Genomic DNA, 25,562 nt, shown 5'->3' on the forward strand with positions numbered 1-25,562 from the left:
CATTGATCACTACCCGTTGAGCCCGACAATCTAGCCAACTTTCTACCCACCTTGTAGTGCATTCATCCAGCCCATACTTCCTTAACTTGCTGACAAGAATACTGTGGGAGACCGTGTCAGAAGCTTTGCTAAAGTCAAGAAACAATACATCCACTGCTTTCCCTTCATCCACAGAACCAGTAATCTCATCATAAAAGGCGATTAGATTAGTCAGGCATGACCTTCCCTTGGTGAATCCATGCTGGCTGTTCCTGATCACTTTCCTCTCATGCAAGTGCTTCAGGATTGAACATGCAACATGAAGTGCAACATGCTCCCCAGAGTGAGAAACCCCATTTGTGGTGGGGAGAGGAAGGCAGAGGGCATACCCAGCAGCGCACATCAAAGGGGCCACGCAGGTAGCCCAGTTGATTTATGAGCTATTTACTTCTGGTGCATCCCAGGGCTCGGCCCCTCCCCTGGGAGCAGAGGCTTGCAGCTGGTGAGGGGAATGTGCTAAACACAGCAAATACGACAGCTCGTCTGCACAGTCTGGGCCCAGCCTGCCAGGGCTGCTGTGGGCTCTGGGCTCGCGCTAACCTCAGGGGAAGATTGCCCAGCCCCAGGTTAGGCGGTGCTCATTGACCGATCATTTGGTTGCTCCTCATTGTTCTGGGGGCAGCCCAGGCCTTGTTTATTGCCCTGGAGTGAACCCCTGTTTGGAGACAGAGGTGTTAGGTTCCTCGTGGACTGTTCCCCCGCGGTCAGCATTAGTTCAGCATTTTACCAGGATTAGTGCATGTATCTTCACATCCCCCAGGAAGTGAGGGCTGCCGTTAGCCCCATTTTACAGCTGGGCAAACTGAGAGATTCCAGTCAAACGTAGCCACTACTTCTGGATGCCCACTTGGAGACACCTAGAACCTGATTATTCAGAGTTCTTAGTGTTCCGCGGCTCTGTGGTCAAAGCCCAGATCCCATTGCCTTCAGCTGCAGCTTCTGCGAATCAGAGCACAGGCTCCAAGTCAGACACCCAGACAAATGAGCACACACTTAGTGCTCACCTGTGGAAAGTCTGGGTTAAGTGACTTGCCCAGAATCACACAGGCACTCTGTGGCAGAGGCAGGGATAGAATCCAGCTCTCCAGGGCAGCAGTCAACAGCCTTGACCATGAGATCATCTTTTCTCTTCCTGCAAGCCCCTGCCTCCTTCGAACAACAGTGAGGCACAGGACCTACAGACATCAGTCGCCTTCCCTAGCAACTTTGATTCGTCCCATTGCAGGTCCACCCTGGGCACTCAGTGAGGCAGGGGGTCCTAACTGGAAAAATAGTATGTTCTCATGTCATTAAAGACTGTATCACAATGCCCAGCCTAAGGAGGCTGACGTAAGGTTTCAATACAACCTTCATACTGGTATTTCCTAATGTTTGAGTGTTAGACTTTGCAACCTTTATTACCTTCTTTGAACAGATTTTTGTGTGTGATTTCCTAGGTTTTTAAAAAAAGCAAACTAAATACCAAACTTCCATCATATTGACACCCACATGGGTCATCAGCAGGGTTGGAACCTTTAGATCCACCCCACAGATCTCGGCCACTTGAGCTAAAGGAGTAACTGATACCTTTAATAGCGTGTCACCCTCTAGGTGGCCCAGCACTAGAGGGGAATGAGACACTTCCAGCGGCTTTCACAGATATTTCACAGGCAGCAGAGGACTAGTGACACTCTTGGTTTCAGTCTATGCTATAGTGAGCACAGACTCTCCTGCCCAGTTCTCTCCAACCTGTCCCTGTCCCTGTCCCAGTTTGGGCTACTTGCCACCTCCACCCCCATCCCACCCCAAAACTGAAGGCCCTGCTCATGGAAATGCTACAACATCTCAAAGAGGGACTCCAGAATTTTTTTTAATCATCCTCTTCCCTAGCCTCCCTCTCAGAAACAGCTGGGTCATTTTAGATGAATGTTGGGGCTCACTATGTCTAGGACCCTTCTTGGTAAATAACTGGACAGGCTTCAGTCCCCCCCCCCAAACCTGGGCAAATTAAATGCACCCTACCCGGTTGCCCTTAACATGCAGCCCAGCCTCACTTGCCAGCGCTCTGAGAAAGGGGAAAGGGAACGCTCATATAATTAGAAAACACAGCAACAGACTGCCGTGTACGCAACTCCAGTAAAATATCACCAGTGACACTGAAACGTTTTTAATAGTTGGGGTGCTGAAAGCCCCATGCATGGGGTGGCAGCAGAGCCCCGGGCATGGGACAGCAGCCGAGACCCCGGGAATGGGAGGGCAGCAGCCGGGATCCTGGAACGGACCAGCAACCGAGACCCCTGGCGCAGTACTGGCAGCCAGGGGCCCAGGTGCTGCAGCACCCCCCACACCGCTAATTCCTGTGCCTATGAATACGGCCCCCCATACCTGTACTTTGGCAGTCATGAGTCTAACTGCATTCCCACCCGCTGGTGAGAGCGACTCACAGGTCCCTTGCCCGGACCATCTCACCAAGCCCCTCTCACATCTTGGATCAGCAGGGGGATTAGTCCAGGTGCCTCTTTGTAGGGCTGGGTTGCTCTGATCCCATGGCAGCTGTGTGCCTGGAGGTGCCACCAACCACCCAACCCAGTTAGTGAGTCAGCCCTGTAGAGGTCCTGCATAGACCGGAGCCCACCCTGCTCTGCCCCATGGCAAAATCCTCATTGCATCAACATGGAATCCCCTGGGGAGGCACTTCTAGAAGGGGAAGCCGAACACACAGCCCTAGCTAACAAGCTTTTTCCCCTTCCCAAGCCTGTCCGGGAGCCCACTCCCCGCTCAGCTCCAGTTCCTGTGTAGTTATGGTGACGTCCCATGTGTCACTAGAGGAATTGAGGGGAGGCAGCCCATGCAAATGAAGCTCCCTTTGCACCAGCTGGGGGTAGCGAGTGCCCTCCCTCTGGCCACAGGCTTACACCGACAATGCCTCACACTGCCAGCAGCCAAGGAGAATGTGGCTCAGCACCCAGTGTGGTGCCCGTCGGGGACCCCAGTAGATCTCCTGGTCAAAACGTGCTCAAATCCCACCAGGCAAAAACAGCCCAGGAGGCACCTGAGTGTCTCCATCCCCAGGCTGAGCCGAGCCCACACCCAATACACAAGTCCTCGTGGTGCTGGCTGGACCCACGGCTGCCCAGCACAAGACCCAGTTTTCGGTTACTTACAATTTGGCCAAACATTCCCCGTGTGCGCTGACATTCTCCACGCGGGACGTCTGCCTCGGGCTGAATATTTCTGGAAAAGCTCGACCAAAACCGCGGAGCCATTCCGAGCCGAAAGCTGGGGAAGAATCCATTGTTTTGCCTATGTTAAAAGATCCTGTCAGCAGTTTCTTTGGGAAGCTCTAGCACCCCTTTGCTTTGGGGCAGAGACTTGCCATTTGGCAGGGGGCTGCCCTTGCTGTCAGGGATGCACCTTTTGCCAGCCCCAGGAATACCCACCCCAAATTGGCCAATTTATAAGCCTTCAAGCAGCTGCACTATGCACCTCTTCAGTAGAGGAATCTTACCAGCTAAACTCCCCTGAGGCTCCATCATTCCCGGTGCACTGCAGCCCAGGGTAAGCAGGACTTCCCTGGCAATTGCAGCTCCGGGCTGCTGCAGGCCATGCCCAGTCCAGAGCCCAGCATCTGAACTGGTAGAAGGGAGACCCTCTGTTCTGGGCTCTCAGTGCCTAGGGAACATGGCACTGAATGCAGAGGGGACAAGGGCTAGGCCAGGGAGGGGGTAGCAGGGAGTAGACTTGGGACAGGAGCTTGGGGGAGGAGGCAAAAACTGGGACTGGAGGCTGGCAGAGAGGGAGAGCCAGGGCGGGAGGAAGAAGACTGGCAGAGAGGGAGAGCCAGGGCAGAGGGAAGAAGACTGGGACTGGAGGCTGGCAGAGAGGGAGAGCCGGAGCAGAGGGAAGAAGACTGAGACTGGAGGCTGGCAGAGAGGGAGAGCTGGAGCAGGGGGAAGAAGACTGGGACTGGAGGCTGTAGATGCGGGGAGAGACTGAGATTGGATGAGGAGCCAGGGGTGGGAGACTGGGAGTGGCTGGGCAGAGACCAGGGGACTCTGAGGACACACGAGTATCCCAGGGAGGGAGATTGGGACTGACAGTGGCAATGGGAAATGTGGGAAGGGGGGGGCGGGGCGGGGAGGCAAGAAGCTGGGAGGTTGGGAACTGGGACTGGCTGGGCACGGAGACTGGAAATGGAGTGTGAGGTGACTGGGCCAGCGAGTCCAGAAGGGGGAGACTGGTACTTGCTGGGCAAGGAAAGTGGGAATGGTGCGAGAAGCCTGAGGAATGGAGCCTTGGGCTGGCGACACATGGAAAATGGGACAAGTCAGGGGTAGGGAAGAGACGGGACCAAGAACTGGTCAAACTTGGGGGAGGGGGCAGAAAAGTCTGTGCCCACCACAACACCTCTTCTCAGCGCCTGGAATGGGACCTGATTCCCACATCTCATCCTTCTTCTCTCAGCAAATAGCTGTGAAAGCCACAGGCAAAGTATCCCATCCCCCTGTAGTGCTGGTCCAGAGAGGCTAACAACCTACTATTGCTAACATTTACTCCAGTGGCAGAGGTCTCTGGGTTGGATCTAAAGCTTCCAGCCTTGCTGAGCCATGGGGATGTCACATGAGGGAATGTCTGGTTCTGAAGTTTGCTTTATTAAAAATTTAGGAAATTACACACAAAAAACTATGTTACAACAACATTAAGGTTGCAACGTCAAGTGCTCAAAAGTTAGGAAATGCCCGAATTAAGGATGCCTGTGAAACCCTAATCTGGCTCCATGTGTATGCATTATGTACAACACAATCATGTACTGTGTTTTCCACAGGATGCCTGCCTTACTCAGAGCAGAGGATGGACCCTGGGTTGGATTTGCAGCAGTGCTGAGCATTCACAGCGGCAACTGCCGTCAATGGGCGCTGGGCTTTGCACATATCAGATGTGATATAATAGTGAGTACTCTGAAAAATGCGGTCCTAGGCCTTGCATATTGGGCACCTAAGATTAGCGGACACCTTTGACTTTAATCTTTGCACTTCAGTTTGCCTTCTGTAAAACAGGGGGCACAGCACCCATTTAGCTGAAGATAAAGTAATTAATGCTCATGAAGCACTGATACTATAGCCATGAGTGCCAGAAAAAAGCCCATGAAGAAACTATTCTGTCTCCAGAGCAGGGTTTGAATGGTGTGCAGTAAATAAAGGCTGGAACCACACACTGAGCAATGAGGAGCAAAGAAAATATTGGCCAGCTGCTCATCCAGTGAGCATGGCCCCTCCTCTGCGCAGGGTCCTGGGGAAACCAGTTGTATGTGCTCATGGAATGGGAGACTGGCCCATAATACATACACACCAGGAGGCTGAATTCAGGGTGCCTGGGCCTCCTTACTTCAGGCGCTTCTTAATGTTCAGGTGCTTCATTTGGCAACTTTATTACAGTTCTTTTAACATAGTTTGTGTGTGTGACATATACTGAGAGATGCACAATAGACAGAGAGGTGTGTGTGCAAATATATCGAGGGCAGTGGGCCGTGGACCCCGGGAGTCGGTGGACGATGTCTAAGTGGTCTGCGAAAGACTGTGACTGAAAACTGACTGAACAGCATTCAGCTATATATACAGACAACAGATTTCCAAAGGGGTCCATAAATGAGACCCACTGATCTCGGTTAACTCCAAAGCCCCCCTGGCCCGGGATAGCCACTGAGCCAAACAGTCTGCAAGATGACTGCCTCCTGCCTCGACAACCACAGCCTGGCCATTTGGCACGAGCGGGGGCACGCTGGTTCTGTTCCCAATGGCACATGCAGGCAGGGGTGCACACAGCCGCAGGCAGCCCATTTGCTATCCACACGGTGCAGCGAGCTGGCTGGACCAGTTGCCACCTTGGTCAGAGCTTTGCCCAGGAGAGGGGAGGGGGAAGCTCTCTGCTCCCAGCCCCTCTGCCGGCACTCTATCAGTCTCACATTCATCCGGCCAGAGGATTTGGGCTGGTTCGGGAGCTCACATTTCAGCCACACTCACCCCCCTCTGGCCACATCACACTTCACCTTGCTCCAGGATCTGTATGTTTGTCCAGCCTGCTTCAACTTGGTTTCTTTGCCCTGTTCTGGCCTATTACCAGAGTTACACAGAGTGATGCAGGCTTCTCCACCATGCGCAGGTGATCTGGGTGAGACGTCCCTGGGGTAGCCCCCTCTTGCTTCCTGAGCAGGACTTTGGCACAAGCAAAGAGGAGCCCAGCTGGGTTTTACGCTCAGCCCTGTGCACACAGGGCAGGCTGTGGGGCGCCCAGTGGGGCTGTGCGGATACCCATGCAGTGCACACATGGATGGAGTGTCAGGGCAGTGATTTAAAGCAGCACCCAGTAGATGCAGGGCCCTGGGTTCCTCCTCCAAGCACACTGCGCTCTAGGCACAAGCCATCATCCCCTGGGGAGATGGAGGAGTTTAACCACTCCAGGGGCAGAGCTTAGATTTTCCGCCACCAAGAGGTGCTGGGGAGAGCCGAGTTCATGGTGGCTGGCCCCCGGGCCAGCACAGGTGGAACTGGGGGAGAGAGATGGGCTGGCAGAGGTTGGCGTGCAGGCTGGACAGCTTTCTGCCGCACAGCCAGGAGTGCTGCAGGACCGCGGTCCGGCCCACATGCTATTCCACCCAAGAGCCCGGCTCTTGTTCAGAGGATCATCGCTAGGGGCTCCCTTGAGGTCCTTCATCAGTTACAGACACAGAAGTGCCTCCCCTCGCCCAGTGGCCACGAAGGCTGGAATGTGGGGTGGGAAACGCACAGACGGGGCACGGGGGTGATCTGTCTTCAGGAGCCAGGGGTAGGCTCTTTGCCATCCCCACGTGCCTCTGGGACACCAGGACAGCAGGCACTGGCTGGCCGCGCACGCGGACTGAGGTTCAGTGGGAAGGCCGTGCATGGCAAGGTCAGGTACAGCCTGCAGGAGGATGGCACTGGGGCATGGGCACAGCTCACCTCCCCAGGCACTGGCATTAGAGGCTGTGGATTCTGGCTCTCGGCCCCACCGGGACAAGGACGGCAAGGAGGTTGGCTGGTGCTGTTCAGGGCGTGGTTCATGGAGGGTTTCTGGAGCGCCATCTGATGGTTGATGTGGGCACTACAGCAGGCCGCCAGGAGGCAGGAGAGCGGATGAGCTCAGCCACCTCTGGTTTGTGCCTTCTCTTGCTGTGGTCCATCACCTCTGGCCTGAGCTGTGGGTTGGCCATGTGGCCACTGCCATTCCCAGCCTAGAGCACCGTGACAAGTGAGCCGGTGTCTCCCAGCACCAGGGCCCACTCCCGCGCACCATCGTCAGGTGGGCACGGTCCAACAGAAGTGCCAGGGAGGGATGGGGTGGGGCAGGGGGAGGAGGCTTCTCATGGGCGGTGAGAGTCATTCTCTGCCTCCTCCTTCTCCCGGCGCTCGAAGGCGCTGTGGGCACGCTCCAGGTCTTGTATGACGTTCAGCAGGCGGGCAGCAGCCGTCATCTGGCGGTCCTGGCAGGAACAGCCTTGATCTGCAGGACAGAGGGAGAGGAGAGGGGCAATCAGCCCATAGTGCCCTCTGCAGGCACAGGCATGTGAGCGGGCCCGACAGATCAGGGCCAGCGGGGCGCCGGTCAGAACCACATGCTCACTCCCATGTCCTGCTACCCACTGGGTTCACTTCCACCAGGCCAGGCTAGGCTTTGGAGCACAGGGCTCCTGGGCCAGCTAGCACAACCAGACCCCTGCCCGTGGGCCCTCACCTGGCCCCTTGCCAGCTGAGGGTGGGCTGGAAGCCAGCAGGCAGATGGTGGCAGGGTTGGAGAGGGTCACAAGGACAGGGAGCAGCTGGCAATGCTCAGCCACTCTCCATAGATGGCACGGGCAGCTTTGCACAGACTCCCTGCCAGGTCCCCTTGGTCTGCGACATGGTCACTGGGTGGGTTGGGAAACAGCATGTGGGGCAGGAGCTCCCCATCTGCGAATGGCTTGGAGCAGCAGTGATGGCTCACCAGCCCCAGCAAGCAGGACTCAGGCCTTCGCCCCATGCCACCCCCGACCCCCGGGGCAGTGCAGACCTGCCGCCCCCCGGCCCCCAGGGCAGCACAGACCTGCCGCCCCCCGGCCCCCGGGGCAGCGCAGACCTGCCACCCCCCGGCCCAGCGCAGACCTGCCACCCCCGGCCCCCAAGGCAGCGCAGACCTGCCACCCCCCGGCCCCTGGGGCAGCGCAGACCTGCCACCCCTGGCCCCCGGGGCAGCGCAGACCTGCCACCCCCGGCCCCCAGTGTAGCTCTGCATTGCATTGGGGGTCTCAGAGCCCGCACCCTCTCCCGCACCCCAACCCCCTGAGCCAGCCCAGTGAAAATGAGCAAGCGGGTGAGGGTGGGGAGAACGAGCGACAGAGAGGGGGAGATGGAGTTAGCTGGGGGAGCAAGGGGGGGCTCAGAGAATGGGCTGGGCAGGGGCAGAGCCTAAGAGGAGGCGTGGGACAGGGGGCGGGGTGAGGGTGTTAAGTTCAGGGTGCGAGTAGAAAGATGGCAACCCTCAGCCCAGTCCCGCTGCAGCTCTGCAGGCTGCCCCTGAGTGCTCTGGCGGGGAGGGGGCTCCGTACCTCCCTGGGCACGGGGACCAGGCCCCTTCTCCTGCTCCAGCACCAGCCCCGCATCTGAACACTCAATGTACTTCTCCCTGCGGAGAGAGGAGACATGTGAGTTCTTAGGGGCAGGGGCATCAGCTACTGTCTCTACCGCCCCACGTGCAAGGGAGCCCCCCACCCTGGTCTGTATGCCAACCCCCTACGCAAGGGGGCCCCCACCCCGGTCCGTACGGCCCCCCCCTGCCTTGGCCCTGGTCTGTACAGCCCCACATGCAAGCGAACCCCTGCCCCCCTGGCCCTGGTCTGTACAGAACCACATGCAAGGGAGCCCCCCATCCTGGACTGTATGCCCCCCCCGGCCCCAGCCCTGGTCTGTACAGCCCCATGCGCAGGGGGCTCCCAGTCCTGATGGCCCCATGCACAAGGGCCCCCTCACCCCGGCCCGTATGCCCCCCTGCTCTGGTCCCCGTCTGTATGGTCCCACCTAGTCAGACCAGCCATGAGGGAAATGGGGCCCCCCAGCTCTGTGAGCTCTCTTGAAATAATGATCTAATAACCAAAGGTGAGAAGGGGTGTTCAGAGCAGAGAACTTGGGACCCCCTTCCTCTCTCATCTCCCCTGCGGTGTTACAGGCTCAGATTACTAGGGCAGGGGGTCTAGGAACCCACATAATCCTTCTGGGGTCCAGGTCTCTGGCTGGTTCTCCTGCCTTTTAGTCTCGCTTGGGGCCTGTGGGGCCCCTCGCCATGCCTTGAAGGGCTTAAAACAGCCCTGGGAGAGGGCTGAGAGGGGGGAACCTGGCTGTTTAGGGAAACAGTCACAGCTGTAGCCTGTGTAATTAGGGCCCAGCTGGCCCTTGTAAGAGGGCAGTGGGCCAGAAGGAGAGACATTCTCTCTGGCTAGGTGGAGAGAGGAGAACCTGGCTGCCAGGAAAGCTGAGGGGGTACCTAGGGCAGAGGGAGCTGGGGAGCTTCAGCCGAGCAGAGCCCCAGGCTGAGGTAAAGGCCCACGAAAGGGTCCTAAGGCTGCAGAGGAACAGCCCAGACCTAGACTGAGGCAGCTGGTCCAACCCCCCTGGCCGATGATGCGTGGTAGAGACTGCAGTCTGCCCCAGGGAGCGGGGGCTAGACGATGACTGACAGTAGCCACTGAGGCAAGGGAGGGGTTGGGGGTTCCCCCAGGGAGGGGAGACCCAGACTGAGGGGGTACTGCCAGGGGGCAGAGCCCTAAGTTAGAAGGGCACTGGGGTCCGGGAGGGCCACGGGGCCAGCGGCAGGGGAGACACCGACTGGCAGAGGGCGCTCCTGGCTGGAAAGAGCTAATTCCCTGGACAACCAGCAGGAGGCGCTGCAGCGGTATGTCGTCGCCCTGCGACAGGGCCATTTACAGGGCTAGAATGAGATGGAAGTGGCTCTCCCCAGGGGTTCCCCCAGGTGTTGTCCTGATTGCCCCACTCCTTCCCCTAGTTCAACTGCCAGAACTGGGGGCAGGGATGGGCTGTCACTCAGGATTCATCTGTGCCGCACACGAAGGGGCGCTTGCAGCACGGATGGGTCCAGCCGGTAATCCAGCTAGAGGGAGAACAACCATACTGAAGATGTGGCAGCACGGATGTCAGGGTGGGCAAGCAACCCGGGTACATAGCCAGGGTCCTGGCAGGCCTGCACTGGGGCAGCTGCCCTGCCAAAGCCCATGCATCACATCTTCACTGCTGTTGTGACCTACCTGCATTACCATCGCACCTTCCGTGGAGGTGTTGATGGCCCCTGTGTGTCTGTACAGCGCCTAGCACAACTGGGCCCTGATCGAGCGTGGCCTCTGCCACACTCCCTAACATGCCCTCCTGGGCGGAGACCACATCTCGGTTTGTTGGGCCCCCAGGAATCCCTTCAGCCACACAGGCTTGAGGCCTGCACGCCCCTTGCTGGGGAATCGCATGGGCTCAGTGATAGAACCAGCAGTGGGCATTTCCCACTAGCACTCCCGTCGCTGCTCATGCTGCCCTGACGGGAGAACACCCAAGACCCTGCATGCAGGGCAGATGCGCCCCCAGAAATGATGATCAACACCCATGACCTAGTGACAGCATTCCTTGTCTGCAGTGGGGCAGCATCTGCAGGGACCCCACTGTGCTAGGTGCAGACTCCGAACAGAAGGATGGTCCCTGCCCTGAAAAACCTGCAAGGACGGAAGCCTCTGTGCTACAGAACCGTACAGAAGAGCAGGTGCAAGGTCTAGCACATCTGTCCGGGTCTACTCAGGTGCACCTACCACTTACTTCAAGCAGGGTTAGACAACAGACACTGAGCGCTCCTGAGCTCTGGCTACACTACAGTTTCCAACTTAATTTCCCTAGTGTAGAGAAGGCTCCCCCGGCAACGGCATAGGATGCTCCCACCTGATGCTATGGGTTGGAGCTCTGGTGGAGGACAACATCCCTGCAGGCCTGGACTGGATGGAACCTTCCTCCCCAGCCCCAGAGGGAGGGGGCAGTTGGGGAGGAACCCCAAGATGCCATGTGGGGCACAGGGGATCCTCCAGTCCATAGAGCCTTTTGGGCCATGGGAGGAAGACTCGTAACCGTCCTCAAGCTGTTGACTATATAAGGCAGAGGTGGGCAAACTAAGGCCCGCGGGCCACATCCAGCCCACGGGACCGTCCTGTCTGGCCCCTGAGCTCCTGGCCCGGGAAGCTTGTCTCTGGCCCTTCCCGTACTGTCCCCCTCCCCTGCAGCCTCAGCTCACTGCACCGCGGCGCAATGCTCTGGGCGGGGGGGCTGCAAGCTCCTGGGGTAGCGCAGCTGCAGAGCCCGGCTGGACCCGCCTGCTGGACCCGCCTGCTGGACCCGGTCTCTGGGCTGCACGGTGCTTGGCTGGCTCCGGCCGGGCGGCCCGCCTGCCGGAGCCGGTCTCTGGGCTGCACGGTGCTTGGCTGGCTCCGGCCGGGCGGCCCGCCTGCCGGAGCTGGTCTCTGGGCTGCACGGTGCTTGGCTGGCTCCGGCTAGGCAGTGCGGCCGCCGGTCCTGGTGCTCCAGGCAGCGAGGGGACAAGGAGCAGGGGAGTTGGATAGAGGACAGGGGAGTTTCGGGCAGGTGGTCTGGGGGGTGGATAGGGGTCGGGGTGGTCACGGGGCAGGGAACAGGGGGTTGAATGGGGGCAGGGGTCCTGAAGGGGGGTCAGGAAGGGGGGGGGTTGGATGGGGTGGCAGGGAGCAGTCAGGGGATAGGGAGAAGGGGTGGTTGGATGGGGCAGGGATCCCAGGGGGGCAGTCAGGAATGAGGAGGGGTTGTATGGGGCGGCGGGGAGTCTGGGGGCATCCAGGGGATTGGATGGGGCAGGAGTCCGGGGGGGGGCATTAGGGGCGAGAGGTGGAGGGGTTCGAGAGGGGGCAGGAGCCGGACCATGCCTGGCGGGTTGGGGAGGCACAGCCTCCCCTAACCGACTTTCCATACAACTTCCAAAACCCGATGCGGCCCTCAGGCCAAAAGTCTGCCCGCCCGATGTCAGGGCTCTCTCCAGGGTAACGCTTTCGGGAGGGGAGACCTCTGGTGGTGGGAACTGGGAAGCCAGGCAAGGTGGAATTCACCCGCGCAAGGGGCCAGCTGAAGCCAGGGGCTGCCCTCCAGTCCCGCTCACGCCCTAATCGGAGGTTGGTGCTGCACCCTACCGGGGGTGGAGCAGGATGTGGGGGACAAGTGTTTGAGCAGGGGCTATCCCAGAAGAAAGCGGCGACCGCTGCAGGCTGAGATAACTGGGCTAGTGATCAATGCCAGCTGCAACCAAAACCCTCCTCCCAGGGAGATGGGGCAGGGGATCCCCCTACCAGCTCAGCGGGGTGGGAATGCAGAGTAGCTTGGCAGAGAGACCAGGGGGAGGTGAATGGGATGGCAGTTAATAGCCCGGAGTTAATGCCAACAGCACCCGCACGAGGGGGCATCTGAAACCAGCCCATCCCCTCAGATCCACCCCAACTCCCCCCACCACTCCCTGAGCCCCAGGACTAGAACTCAGCGCCCCTCCCTGGTGCCCCGATCCTGTCCAGAATGGAGTAGCTCCTCCTCTGGTGTCCAAGGAATGTGTTTGGAATGGGGGGAAAAGCTCCAAGCGCTACAGAACGAGCTGCCCTTTATGGCAACAGCATGGTCCTCCCTGCCCCAGGCTCTATGGCTTCCCTGCTCATCATGGCACGTGCCCCCACATGCCAGCCACAGGGTGACCACTGCCCCCGCCATGCACAACTCCTAGCAATGGCCCTGCCCCCACCTGCCTGCGCGTGCCCTCGCCCCACAGCTGCACAGACCTGAGCTTGTCTCTCGCCAGCAAGAGCTGCCCGTACACCATCTGGGTCTCGGCATCTGGGTCGAGGGGGTCGCTCCAGTCCCCCAGGGTCATGGCAGAGTGAGTCCGGCTGCAGCCGCGCACTGGGGCAGGACAGAAAGGACTGTTCCAATGAGGCACCGGCAGGAGGGGCTGCCACACAGGGTATGGGGCAGGCCAGCGGCCCTGCTTGCAAGGGTCTAGGAGCAGAGCAGGTCACTCCTGACTAGCCAATCAGCCCCCAGGGAAGCCCTCTCCCCCAAGGCCATGGGTGAGCAGGAGGGAGCGAGAGCTCAGTGGTTTGAGCTTTGGCCTGCTAAACCGAGGGTTGTGAGTTCAATCCTTGAGGGGGACATCTAGGGATCTGGGGCAAAAATTGGGGATTGGTCCTGCTTTGAGCAGGGGGTTGGACTAGATGACCTCCTGAGGTCCCTTCCAACCCTGATATTCTATGACCCATCCTTCCAGCCAGTGGGGACTGGCCAGGGCTCCCGCCAGGGCCCACCACTACTGCTCTGCCACCAGGCTGCTGGGGTTAACAGCTGCTTGGGGCTGATGTGTGGCCTTTGCTACCCTCCCCCAGCCCCAGGTGCTGCGCCAGTGTGGTCTGGTGGATCGAGCATTTGAGAAAGCTGGGTTCTGTTCCCAGCCCTGCCACTGGCCTGCTGTGTAACCTTGGGCTCGTCATTTCCCTGCTCTGGACCTCAGTTTCTCATCTGTGCAATGGGGGTAATGCTAGCGACGTCCTGTGTGAAGTACTTTGAGCTGTACAAGTGCAGCTTGATGGGTGAGAACTAGGTGTTATAGTGGGGGGGGGGGCCTGGATCTCCCCACCTATCCCCAAGTGGAGAAGCAGCCGCATAGAAAGGACTCTGGGTCAAAAAAGCCCTTTCCCCTGCCAAAGTCCCGTGGGCTGAATTTGCAGCAGCCCTATAGCTGGCGGGGCCCATTACCTGTGCGGTCAGGCTGCAGGCAGCAGGTCCAGCGGTTGCCCCGGAAGGCACCCCGGTGGCAAGAGGGCAGCATGAGCTCATTGCAGATGCTGGCCTTGCGGATGGCTGACAGCCACTGGTTCAACTCGTTCACGTTCTGTTGGAGATAGGGGAGAGTCAGCCAGGGAGGATGGCGCCGCTTCCCCTCCCCAGCTCCCATGGATACAACCCAGACACCCAGGGTTCTAGTTCTGCTGGGTGATTGTGGGCAAGTCCTTCCCCCTTTGGTGCCTCAGTTTCCCCATCTGCACTTCAGCACAGACTGTTCCAGGCTGCAGGGTGATCCATGGATTGGATGAGGCTCATCCAGATTTTCACTGGGAAGCCAGTGGCAGATTGAGGCAGGGCTGGAGTGAACACAAGGACCGAATTTGCCCCCCAGTTCTCCAGAATCCCATAGATCCAGGCCCCAGGATACATGCCTCTTTGGGGGCCCCTATTTTGCTCAGCCTGGAGGTCCCAAGTAGCCTAAACAATGAGCACAGCTGCATTCATGGGGGTTCATTTCGCATCTAGGGTTACCAGCACTCCAGCCCCTTCCCTCCCTCTCTGATGCTGGTAGGGTCTCCCAGGGCAACACTCACTCTTCAGCAAGTCCGCTAAGTGCCCCAGGCCCTTCTCCAGGATCCCCACCACAGCCACACCCTGGAGAGGAAGGAGCTGGGAAAACCCAGCTGCCAGCGGTGATCACGGAGCCAGCTCTGCCTTCCCCACGGCCGCCCCCCCAGCTGGTTTGATCGAGAGCTGAGACCATCACATGTTCCTGCCGCCCAGCCAGGCAGCTGGATGAAGGGCTGGCAGCCAGGTAATGCATCTGAACGGGACACAAGCCTGCTTTCCTGCCCACTGCTAGCTCTGTGGAGCACGTCCCCCCGTTTCCCCCCCCCACGATGCCTTGGGTGGCTTCAGAGGAGTGACGTTAGCAGCACAACATCCCCAGCTGGGCTGTGTGGGCGCGACTGATCACGGACCTTGGGGTAGCGAACGTGGCTTGGCACTGCCAGAGAAGGGCGGGGGAGGGAGGCCTCCTTGTGCCCTCAAGCAACGTTCTGGAGCAGACCCCCGACCTCTCAGCTCTGCCCTGGTCAGTTCAGTGTGGGTGGGGAAACTTGCTGTGCCTGGAATAAAGTTGGGGGGCAGGGGGATATTACAAAGGAGCACCCCAGGCCAAGCTGCATGGCAGAAGCCCTCGTGGAGGAGGAGCCCTCGTGGAGAAGGAGCCCTTCTCTCGCCCAGCCTCAGATGTAAAGTCCAAGTTAGCACATGGCTGTGAGACTCACCATGGGAGCCAGCTCCTGGCTACAATAGGAATTCAGGGGACAGCCCCACACGGGAGCCCCTGAAACACTGCAAGGGGCGTTTGCGGGAATACGCCAGGACTCTCCACTCACACAGCTGCTGGCTAAGGGCTCCAGAACAGGGGTATTCAGAACAGGGTGTCAGCCACATGGGCCTGGAAGTACCAGACATCCAAGGCCAGCACCTGCCCAGGGACTCAGCCGCAGTGCCGAGCAAGGGGAGGCCGAGGGCTGGACGGCACTGGAGGCCACACTGGGATCTTGCAAAGCTGTTCTGGCCTTGAGGACGAGCTGGAGCCCCCAGCATGTGGGGTGAGGGGTGCCCAGGCATGGGGCTACAGCATGCGCTTGCTCTGTTGGATGGGGCCAGGATCTCGGCAGCCAAGACACCCAGGGGCTGCGCGATGGCTGGGATGCTGGGGGGACCGCAGTGGACGGCTCCTTGTGCTCACCTCCCCGTCTTTTCTCATGTCATGACCAGCCACAATCCCTCCCCCCCGCAGCTTGGCAATGGCCTTGGTTAAAGCAACGGAACAGACCCTCTGCTGCACCCCGCCTCACAAGCCCAGCCTGGCGGCTGGATGGTCGTGCACAGGGCCCACTGACACCGCCGGCGGCACCAGGAGCCACCGTGGGTTGAACTAAAGCATGAAGGCCCCCAGGTGGGGGTTCTGGCAGGCCCTGTCCTCTGCAGAGCTCTGGGCAGTGGGCAGCACTGGGTCAGCAGACTGGTGACCATGCTGCCAGGGCCCCTGCTGCACCGTGCCCCCTCCCTGGCAGGAACTCGCCTTGCACTGGATGTACATGGTGTGCAGCTGCCCCTCGTTGTCCTGTGTTAGGATCTGCATCATGTGTGGCTGCTGGAAGGCGCTTTCGTCCACCCTCTCCACGGCACAGATCTGCTGGATGGGGATGGAGGAGCGAACCTGCGCGAAGAAACAGCCCCGCCACACAGCCAAGCTGAGCCAGAGCATGAGCCCCGGGGGAGGGGTGTGGGCAAGAATCACCCCCCCATTCCCACCCCCTGCTTTCAACTCCCTCCGCAATCAGCCCCAGCTATGTGGCATGAGCACACTGGGGTGGGGGTGATATGAATCCTGGTGATGCTTTGGTGTTCACCGAGTCACAGCATCAGGGTTTAGGTGAATCAGCGGAGGAGGGGTGGAAGGATTGAGGGGCACTGGCAGAATGGGGGTTAGTCCAGGCCTGGTGTAGCAGGGGGCAGGCTGGGATTGAGGGGCACCAGCAGAGCTGAGAGAAGGGGGAAGCCCACGCCTGATACAGCGGGGGAAGGCAGGCTGGGATTGAGGGGCACTGGCAGAACGGGGGAAGGTGGGTGCCCCAGCCTGAAATAGTGGGGGGAGGGCAGGCTGGGAGGGGATTGAGGGGTGCCGGCGGAGCTGGGAGGAGGGGGGAGTCCAGGGCTGGTAGAGTGGGGGTGGGGGACAGGCAGGGACTGAGGTGCACTTGCAGATCTGGGGGAACCCAGGGCTAGTATTCCAGGGGGCAGGCTGAGATTGAGGGGCACCAGCAGAGCTGGGGGAAGGGGAGAGCTCAGGCCTAGTATACTGGGGGGGCAGGCTGGGATTGCAGGGTGTTGGCAGAGCTGTTGGAAGGGGGGAGCCCAGGGCTGGCATATCAAGAGGGCAGGCTGGGATTGAGGGGCACCGGCAGAGCTGCAGAACAGGGAAGCCCAGGGCTGGTATAGCGAGGGACAGGCTGGGACTGAGGGGCACCGGAAGAGCTAGGGAAGGGGGGAGCCCCAGCCTAGAATAGTGGGGGGAGGGCTGGCTGGGAGGGGATTGAGGGGCATCGGCAGAGTTGGGGAAGGGGGAAGCGCAGGGCTGGAATATCGGGGTGCAGGCTGGAATTGAGAGATGCCAGCAGATCTGAGGGAAGGGGGTAGCCCAGGGCTGGTATAGCAGCATGGGGGGCAGGCTGGGATTGAGGGGCACCAGCAGAAGTGGGGAAGGGGGAGCCCAGGGCTGGTACAGCAGGGGGATGGAGGGTGGTAGCCTGGGATCGAGGGGCAGTGGCAGAGCTGGGGGAAGAGCTGGGTGCCATGGGGGAGGGCGGTGGGGCAGGCAGGGATTGAGGGGCGCCGGCAAAGCTCCACAGCAGAGACCCTGTCCCGGCTCCGGCTGCCTCCCCGCAGTGTGGCCTCCCGTCCCTAAGCTTGGCCCTGGCGAGTGGCAACGCCCAGGTCTCCGTTCTCGAGGGCACGGGGGGGACACACCTGCCACTCTGGGGACCTGGAGTAGGAGAGGGTCTCGCTGCTCAGCCAGAAGTAGCGTTTCTTGAAGGTGAAGCGTGGGAGCAGGCAGAGCCCCTCGGCCTTGTGCTTGTGCAGGTAGCCCTCCTTGATGGTGACCGAGGGGTGGAAGAGCGTCCGGGGCTGGGGCTGGCGCACTGTGTGGAGAGGAGAGCAGGGTTACCCCATCCATCCGCCCCGTGAGACGCCAGTACCTTCACCAGGCCAGGTTTTGCTTGACAACAACCCTCCTGGACCGGGGAGAGACGTGCTCTGGTGCCTACATGCTGGTGAAGCCAGGGTGTGCATCACCTTCCCACCCCACACCAGGGTGATGACCCACAGTCAATGCCGGGCTCCATCTGGGGACAGAGCCAGGCTAAATGAGTGGGGAGGTTGGATTCTTTGCCCATCGCAGAGGAGAACAATCCCTGGCCAAGCACAGGGAGATGGGCTGTCCCCCAGCCCACCCCCTCCCAGGGGGCAGAGTGATCTGCCCCTGCAGCAGCCCCTCCCCCCCCCCAACCAAGAGAGCTGAGATTTCTGCAGTCAGTCATTGCCACCCATCAGAGCGGGCCTGGAGTGCAGGTAGCCACGGAGCTGGGGATACGGACTGCCCTTGTAGGATGAGCTGCTGAGACCTGAGGCACACACAGGAATCGTTCAGGGCAGTTTGGTCGCTCAGATCCACAATCGTCCCGGGAATCCCCCTTGTCTCCGGCCCCCCAGAGCCAGGCTGAATGGCAGGAATGGCCCATTCTCCAATGGGCGAAGCACACACAGTGTTCCCCAGAAGGGGGCACCATTATCCTCCTGATCCCAGCCCTCCACACAGGACTCTCCAGCAAGCTCTGCATTTTAATTAGTAATCATTTTTGCTCATGGTTTGCAGCTAGCAATGGGCAGGGCCGTTCCAGAGACAGGGAGAGCAGTGCCCATCTCACCCCTTCTCTGGTCCATTCCAACCTCTTGGGCCTTTGGAACTGGGCTGACTTTCCTGGGAGTCACTCGCAGGGGATTTCAGCTGCTCTGCTTCCGAACGGGCCCAGGAAGTCTGGAGTGCACAAACACTTGAGCTGGCCAAGCTTTTCCAACACAGGCAGCGGTCCGGGAGTCAGATCAGTGTGGGCGCTTCCAGTCTCAGCCTATCCTGCTCCCGCAGGGCTAAAAAGGGCACACGGAGCCTCTGCAGAAGCCCTAGGGAAAGGTTCCAGCCTGGCTCAGTCAGAAGGGGATGCTGCTGAATGGAAAGGAGCAAAGGCACTGACTGGGACCATGGGGCACCTACTTAGACCAGGGCGAGATGGGTCTGCCAGGACAGCAGGGGGTGAGGCTGGGGTTGAGGGGCAGCGGCCGAGCTGGCAAGAGCTCACGGGACTCCGAGCTGCATTCAGACACTTGTGAGAGGGGCTGGAACATGGGCTGCTCCTCTAATGGCCTGACTCAAAGTCCAGTGAAGTCAGGGGGAGTCTTTCCACTGACTAGTGTGTTTGGGATGAGGGCCCAGGTGCGCTGTACTGGGATGGATAATAGGCTGGCTCTGGTCCTTTAATGTCCTTCCCTGCTCACAACACCTGCCCGCTGTGCTCACCCTGGAGCAGCACAACTCCCTGTTCTGCACCATCCAGGCCATGGACAGCCATGGTGTGGAGACCTGGGCAGAATGTCACCTGGCCTTGGTGCAGAGATGGGACGGAGCTGTGCTTATCTGTGCGGCAGGGACTCTGCCGCTGGGGTGTGCTTTGGAACCTGGCTAAAACACCTGGGTCCTGTCCTGTAAGATCTGAGGCCAGCCACATTAGGGCAGCAGCATCCATGAGCTAAGCAGCAGGAAGTCACAGCCTCACATTCCCTTTAAATTGCATCAAAACAATGTAATATTGGGCTGTTAAGGAGGCTCCTGTCATAACAGTACCCAGCATCACCAGAGAAAGAAACAGATCGTAAGACGTTTAGGGAAATCTTTGTTTGACAGCATTCTGCCTGGCAAGGAATCACCTAACAGATGTGATTGTGAAATCTATACTTCTATTGTTTTGCCTTCATGGTCCCTACTCCTCTATTGTTTATTTGTCTGGTCTCTGCTTCTTTGATCATTCTGCCTGGTATGTAACTAAATTTTGCAAGATTTAAATCAGCTCAGGTAGTGGGCTCTGACTGGGTAAAGAGTGGTTTCGTAATGGGCTAGGATGGGTGGAAAATGCCGGCTTGCAGGACTTTAGTTTACAATGGTTGGGGACGGTAGAGCTAAGCAGGACTCAAGTTTCACTATAATAACTGGGGTCCAACAGGACTTTCTTGGGAACCAACTCCAGGGCGCAGCCCAAGATCAGAGCTGCCAGACCTCAACACCCTGCCAACTATATCGTGCAGAAGTTGGAGTCCCTGGACGACCTGATCCTGGCTGGCCACTAGGAAAAGTTTGTCTGATTATGGGGAGTGGTGAGCATTGTATGTTTAGTGTGTGTGTTCTGCTTAGGTCACTGTTAATAAATAGAAGTTAAGGATATTATTCTGCAAGGCACTTTCACTGGTAAAAGGCCCCTCAAACCCACAGAAGATTACGCCCTGAGCCCTGGGAGCTGGGAAAGTGAGTTATGCCTTGTGCCCACAACAAGGTAAAGGTGGGGTGCCCGCAGCAAGACCAGCCCATGCCCTCCCCATGTCAGATGCTATCGTGTTGTGTCCAGGGCCCACGACACAGGGGCTATTCGCAGCACGGACAGGACTGGGAGTTGCATAGCTGGGGTGGCATGTGAGGCCGTGGTAACTCAGCTGATCTCAAGAGGAAGCAGCTGGTCTCCTGGTACCCAATGGTCCCCCACTCCGGGGATGGGCAGAGAATCCAGCCTCCATGCTCATTTAATCCTGGATCTGCCCCTTACATCGCTCTCCTTCTAGCCCCCGTCCTGCCCCCCACGCCATGCTCAGTCTGAGAGACAGGCTGAGCCCACCAATCCTGGAAGATGCTCCCTAACCCCCCATTCCTCTGGGGACCCCAGACCCTGCACTGTGGGGGCAGGGAACATGGAGAGAGCAGGTGATTTCTAGCCATCACCTTCCTCACTGCCTGGCAACAGCTGCTGATTTGAATCCCCTTTAAATACCAAACGCAGCCGGGAACTGGTGAGAAACACCATCAAGGGCTGCACACTCCAGGCTCCATTCCACTCCATCCACTCCCACTGACGTCCACCCCAGGTGCTGGGCGCTGCTCGGCTTGCGTAGCAGGGTCTGGGTGGAAACTCAGTTCCCCCCTTCCTCAGGGGCAAGGTGGAGGGGCTCTGAGGGGCAGGAAGCGATGGCTGCCCCAGGGGAGGGTGACCTGGTAGTATCGGGGTGAGGGCCCTGCGTGGGGCAGCACAGAGATGGAACCCTAAGATTGAGCACCCCTTCCCGAGGGTGGGAGAGGGTCTGGGACATGGTGCCAGCACTCTCACTCCAGGACACGCCAGCAGCTCCTCCAGGTCACAAGAAGACAGCAAAGGACTGGGCTCCTGTGCAGCTGAGGGATCTGAGAGAGGGACCCTCCCAATCCAGTGCCCTGCATGCGCTCCTCCCCATCCAGAGACTGGACAGCAGCTAGCAGGGCTCCCTGCCCTCCCTCCCCTGGGGCAGCCCCATGGAACAGGAGCCCTGCACACCCTGACAGTCACCACAGCTCTGCTCCTGCCTCTCTGCTCTTCCCCGGCCTACGCCTGAGCGAGCCCGGTGGACTCACCCACTTTGACGGCTACATTATGCAGCTGTCACGTCGGATCGGGTCAGCGCACTGAGCTGGGGGAGCAGATCCCTGCCATGGGATTTAACTGGGAATTGGTCCTGCTTTGAGCAGGGGGTTGGACTAGATGACCTTCTGGGGTCCCTTCCAACCCTGATATTCTATGATTCTATGATTCTATGGCTGCACTGGACACAGTGTAAGAAACACACCGCACCCAGGGGGCCCAGACCACCTCCCCTTCCCTCTGGCTAGAGATGGGGCTGTCTCTTGCCCCCCACCCCCCGGGCACCAAAGGGGCAGCGGTGCTGGAACGGAGTGTGGGCTGGAGGCACCGCCTAGCCCTGAACCCTTCCAAGGTTTGGCCCAGAGCTGGGCAGGAGTGAGGGATGTGAGGGGCCGGACGATCAGCTGGGTGTCAGTTTGACGTATCATGCCGTGGCCTCCTGCCGAGGGCTGGGCCAGTCACACACGAGAGATGTCACCTCTTTGCCCTGCTGGTGCAGAGACTGTGCTCCAGCCCCACCGCACCCCGCTTCCAGCAAACGCTCCGAGGCAAAGAAACGTTTCCATGGTTGTCCCATCAGAGAGCAGAAATCGCCATGTGACTGACCTGACCGACAGCGACAGATGCACAGCTTAGCTTGCAAACCGATTGGACCGAGGATTCAGACGTCAGGGCCCAGCTCGCCCAGAGATCTCGGGCCCTACGCGGTCCATGGAAGAAGGGGTGGCTCTGGCTGGGGGGATGGGAGGGACGCCCTGTCTGCTCCCAAAGGTGCTGCAGGCAGGGCTAAGTGCACCCGATTGCCCAGCTGCGGTCGCGATGCGGCTTGGAGGAGCTGAGGCCATCGCACGGTGGCGTGACTTCCCTGCTACCTGGGCCGCGTTGGTGTGGGCCCCACACCCCTCTCGTGGCACCCAGAGGCACCACCCGGGCCGGAGCCCCCTTGTGCTGAGTGCCACTTGCTCTGCACCTGGCAGTGTCAATACTTGCAGCAAGCCGAGGGCAGGAGAGGGGGCGGCCCTGAGAGCCCCCCAGCGCATCAGGGACTCACCACTCTCACTGTCCACGTCGATGAGCTTGTCCAGGAAATCCTTGACACGGGCGATGCTGGGAAGGATGAAGGGATGCAGTGGAGCCATCCACTGCTCCTTGCCATGCCCCAACTGCAGGCCAAGGTTGCCGATGCTCTGCACTGCCTGCCAGGGAGAGGAGCCAGAGTGAGGGGGGGGGTCACAGCGCAGCCATGGGGTCTGCAGGACATCTCTCCAGCCTGGCTCAAGCCCCACCAGGAGCTTCAGACCCTCTGCGGGACAGGGTCAGTAGCATCCCAGGGAAAACCAGGCCAGTGGCTACAGGGATGGAAATGATCAGATGCCATCTGTGCTGCCTCCCCTTTGCCTGCACATTGCCCTTGCAACGGGGACCTGCCTGCCGGGCTCTGGCTCTGAGTAGTACAGACCAGCAGGAAGAACTTGCATGTGTTGTCTTAGAGGTGGAAAATTTGGAGAGATGTGCACCCCCCTCCTCCACCTCCCTTCTGGCCCCCAGCAGAGCAAAAGGAAAGGGGAGTAAGGGAGGTTTTGGGTGGGATGCAGGGAGGGTCTGGGCAGCTTGGAGGAGGGAGAGAGAGAGGTAGGATCTGATGCATCCGATGAAGTGAGCTGTAGCTCACGAAAGCTTATGCTCAAATAAATTGGTTAGTCTCTAAGGTGCCACAAGTCCTCCTTTTCTTTTTGCGAATACAGACTAACACGGCTGTTCCTTTGAAACCAGTCAAATGAAAAACGTCCCATTCAATTACATTGTGTAATGGCACACGGCTAAAAAGTGACAAGTTTTTAAAGTGCTTATATACCAATGCTAGAAGTCTAAATAATAAGACGGGTGAACTAGAGTGCCTCGTATTATATGAGGATATTGATATAACAGGCATCACAGAAACTTGGTGGAATGAGGATAATCAATGGGACACAGTAATACCAGGGTACAAAATATATCTGAAGGACAGAACAGGTCATGCTGATGGGGGAGTGGCTCTATATGTGAAAGAAAGTGTATAATTAAAAGAAGTAAAAACCTTAAATGAACCAAACTGTACCATAGCATCTCCTTGGATATTAATTCCATGCTCTAATAATAAGAATATAGCAGTAGGGATAGACCAACCACCTGACCAAGATGGTGATAGTGACTGGGAAATGCTCAGGGGGATTAGAGAGGCTATTAAAATAAAAAACTCAGTAATAATGGGGGATTTCAACTATCCCCATATTGACTGGGAACATGTCACTCCAGGGCGGGATGCAGAGATAAAGTTTCTTGACACCGGCTTCTTGGAGCAGCTAGTCCTGGAACCCACAAGAGGAGAGGCAATTCTTGATTTATCCTAAGTGGAGCACAAGGATCTGGTCTAAGAGGTGTATATAACTAGACTGCTTGGTAATAGTGACCATAATATAATTATGTTTAACATCCCTGTGGTGGGGAAAACACCACAGCAACCCACCGTGGTAGCATTTAATTTCAGAAAGGGGAACTAACTACACATAAATGAGGAAGTTAGTTAAACCGTAATTAAAAGGTTTCAGAGTAGCAGCCGTGTTAGTCTGTATTCGCAGAAAGAAAAGGAGGACTTGTAGCACCTTAGAGACTAACCAATTTATTTGAGCATAAGCTTTCGTGAGCTACAGCTCACTTCATCGAATGCAATTAAAAGGTACAGCATAAAAAGTGAAATCATAGAATCATAGAATATCAGGGTTGGAAGGGACCCCAGAAGGTCATCTAGTCCAACCCCCTGCTTGAAGCAGGACCAATTCCCAGTTAAATCATCCCAGCCAGGGCTTTGTCAAGCCTGACCTTAAAAACCTCTAAGGAAGGAGATTCTACCACCTCCCTAGGTAACGCATTCCAGTGTTTCACCACCCTCTTAGTGAAAAAGTTTTTCCTAATATCCAATCTAAACCTCTCCCACTGCAACTTGAGACCATTACTCCTCGTTCTGTCATCTGCTACCATTGAGAACAGTCTAGAGCCATCCTCTTTGGAACCCCCTTTCAGGTAGTTGAAAGCAGCTATCAAATCCCCCCTCATTCTTCTCTTCTGCAGGCTAAACAATCCCAGCTCCCTCAGCCTCTCCTCATAAGTCATGTGTTCCAGACCCCTAATCATTTTTGTTGCCCTTCGCTGGACTCTCTCCAATCTATCCACATCCTTCCTGTAGTGTGGGGCCCAAAACTGGACACAGTACTCCAGATGAGGCCTCACCAATGTCGAATAGAGGGGAACGATCACGTCCCTCGATCTGCTCACTATGCCCCTACTTATACACCCCAAAATGCCATTGGCCTTCTTGGCAACAAGGGCACACTGCTGACTCATATCCAGCTTCTTGTCCACTGTCACCCCTAGGTCCTTTTCCGCAGAACTGCTGCCTAGCCATTCGGTCCCTAGTCTGTAGCTGTGCATTGGGTTCTTCCGTCCTAAGTGCAGGACCCTGCACTTATCCTTATTGAACCTCATCAGATTTCTTTTGGCCCAATCCTCCAATTTGTCTAGGTCCTTCTGTATCCTATCCCTCCCCTCCAGTGTATCTACCACTCCTCCCAGTTTAGTATCATCTGCAAATTTGCTGAGAGTGCAATCCACACCATCCTCCAGATCATTTATGAAGATATTGAACAAAACCGGCCCCAGGACCGACCCTTGGGGCACTCCACTTGATACCGGCTGCCAACTAGACATGGAGCCATTGATCACTACCCGTTGAGCCCGACAATCTAGCCAGCTTTCTACCCACCTTATAGTGCATTCATCCAGCCCAGACTTCCTTAACTTGCTGACAAGAATACTGTGGGAGACCGTGTCAAAAGCTTTGCTAAAGTCAAGAAACAATACATCCACTGCTTTCCCTTCATCCACAGAACCAGTAATCTCATCATAAAAGGCGATTAGATTAGTCAGGCATGACCTTCCCTTGGTGAAGTCCCTGCAAGCTGCATGGAAACTTTTTAAAGACACCATAATAGAGGCTCAATTTAAATGTATACCCCAAATTACAAACCATAGTAAGAGAACCAAAATGTGCCACGGTAGCTAAACCGCAAAGTAAAGGAAGCAGTGAGAGGCAAAAAGGCAGCCTTTAAAAAGTGGAAGTTAAATCCTAGTGAGGAAAATAGAAAGGAGCATAAACATTGGCAAATGAAGTGTAAAAATACAATGAGGAAGGCCAAAAAAGAATTTGAAGAACAGCTAGCTGAAGACTCAAAAAGTAATAGCAAAAATTTTTTTAAGTACATCAGAAGCAGGAAGTTGCTGAACAACCAGTGGGGCCACTGGACAACCGAGATGCTAAAGGACTCAAGGGTGATAAGGC

At 57.7% G+C, this 25,562-nt stretch overlaps 1 protein-coding gene across 5 annotated transcripts in view; it reads right to left on the minus strand.

Moving 5' to 3' along the window:
• The window catches only part of RASAL1 (RAS protein activator like 1), a 153,077-nt gene that overhangs the window by 44,239 nt on the left and 83,276 nt on the right, over nucleotides 1-25,562 (minus strand). For 2 of the 5 annotated variants that reach the window (XM_073313147.1, XM_073313148.1), the window contains exons 15-21: nucleotides 22,239-22,383; nucleotides 17,445-17,617; nucleotides 15,997-16,134; nucleotides 13,872-14,007; nucleotides 12,902-13,022; nucleotides 8,618-8,694; nucleotides 1,857-7,536 (exon numbers count right to left, since the gene is read on the minus strand). In XM_073313147.1, the coding sequence (XP_073169248.1) occupies nucleotides 7,397-7,536; nucleotides 8,618-8,694; nucleotides 12,902-13,022; nucleotides 13,872-14,007; nucleotides 15,997-16,134; nucleotides 17,445-17,617; nucleotides 22,239-22,383 (930 nt within the window). In that variant the 3' untranslated portion in view covers nucleotides 1,857-7,396. Of the gene's footprint in view, nucleotides 1-1,843; nucleotides 7,537-8,617; nucleotides 8,695-12,901; nucleotides 13,023-13,871; nucleotides 14,008-15,996; nucleotides 16,135-17,444; nucleotides 17,618-22,238; nucleotides 22,384-25,562 lie in introns of those variants that run through there. The other 3 variants (XR_012155095.1, XR_012155094.1, XM_073313149.1) reach the window with 3 other exon arrangements.

The sequence above is a fragment of the Lepidochelys kempii genome, chromosome 15 (genome assembly GCF_965140265.1).
Source record: "Lepidochelys kempii isolate rLepKem1 chromosome 15, rLepKem1.hap2, whole genome shotgun sequence".
NCBI classification, from domain to species: domain Eukaryota; kingdom Metazoa; phylum Chordata; order Testudines; family Cheloniidae; genus Lepidochelys; species Lepidochelys kempii.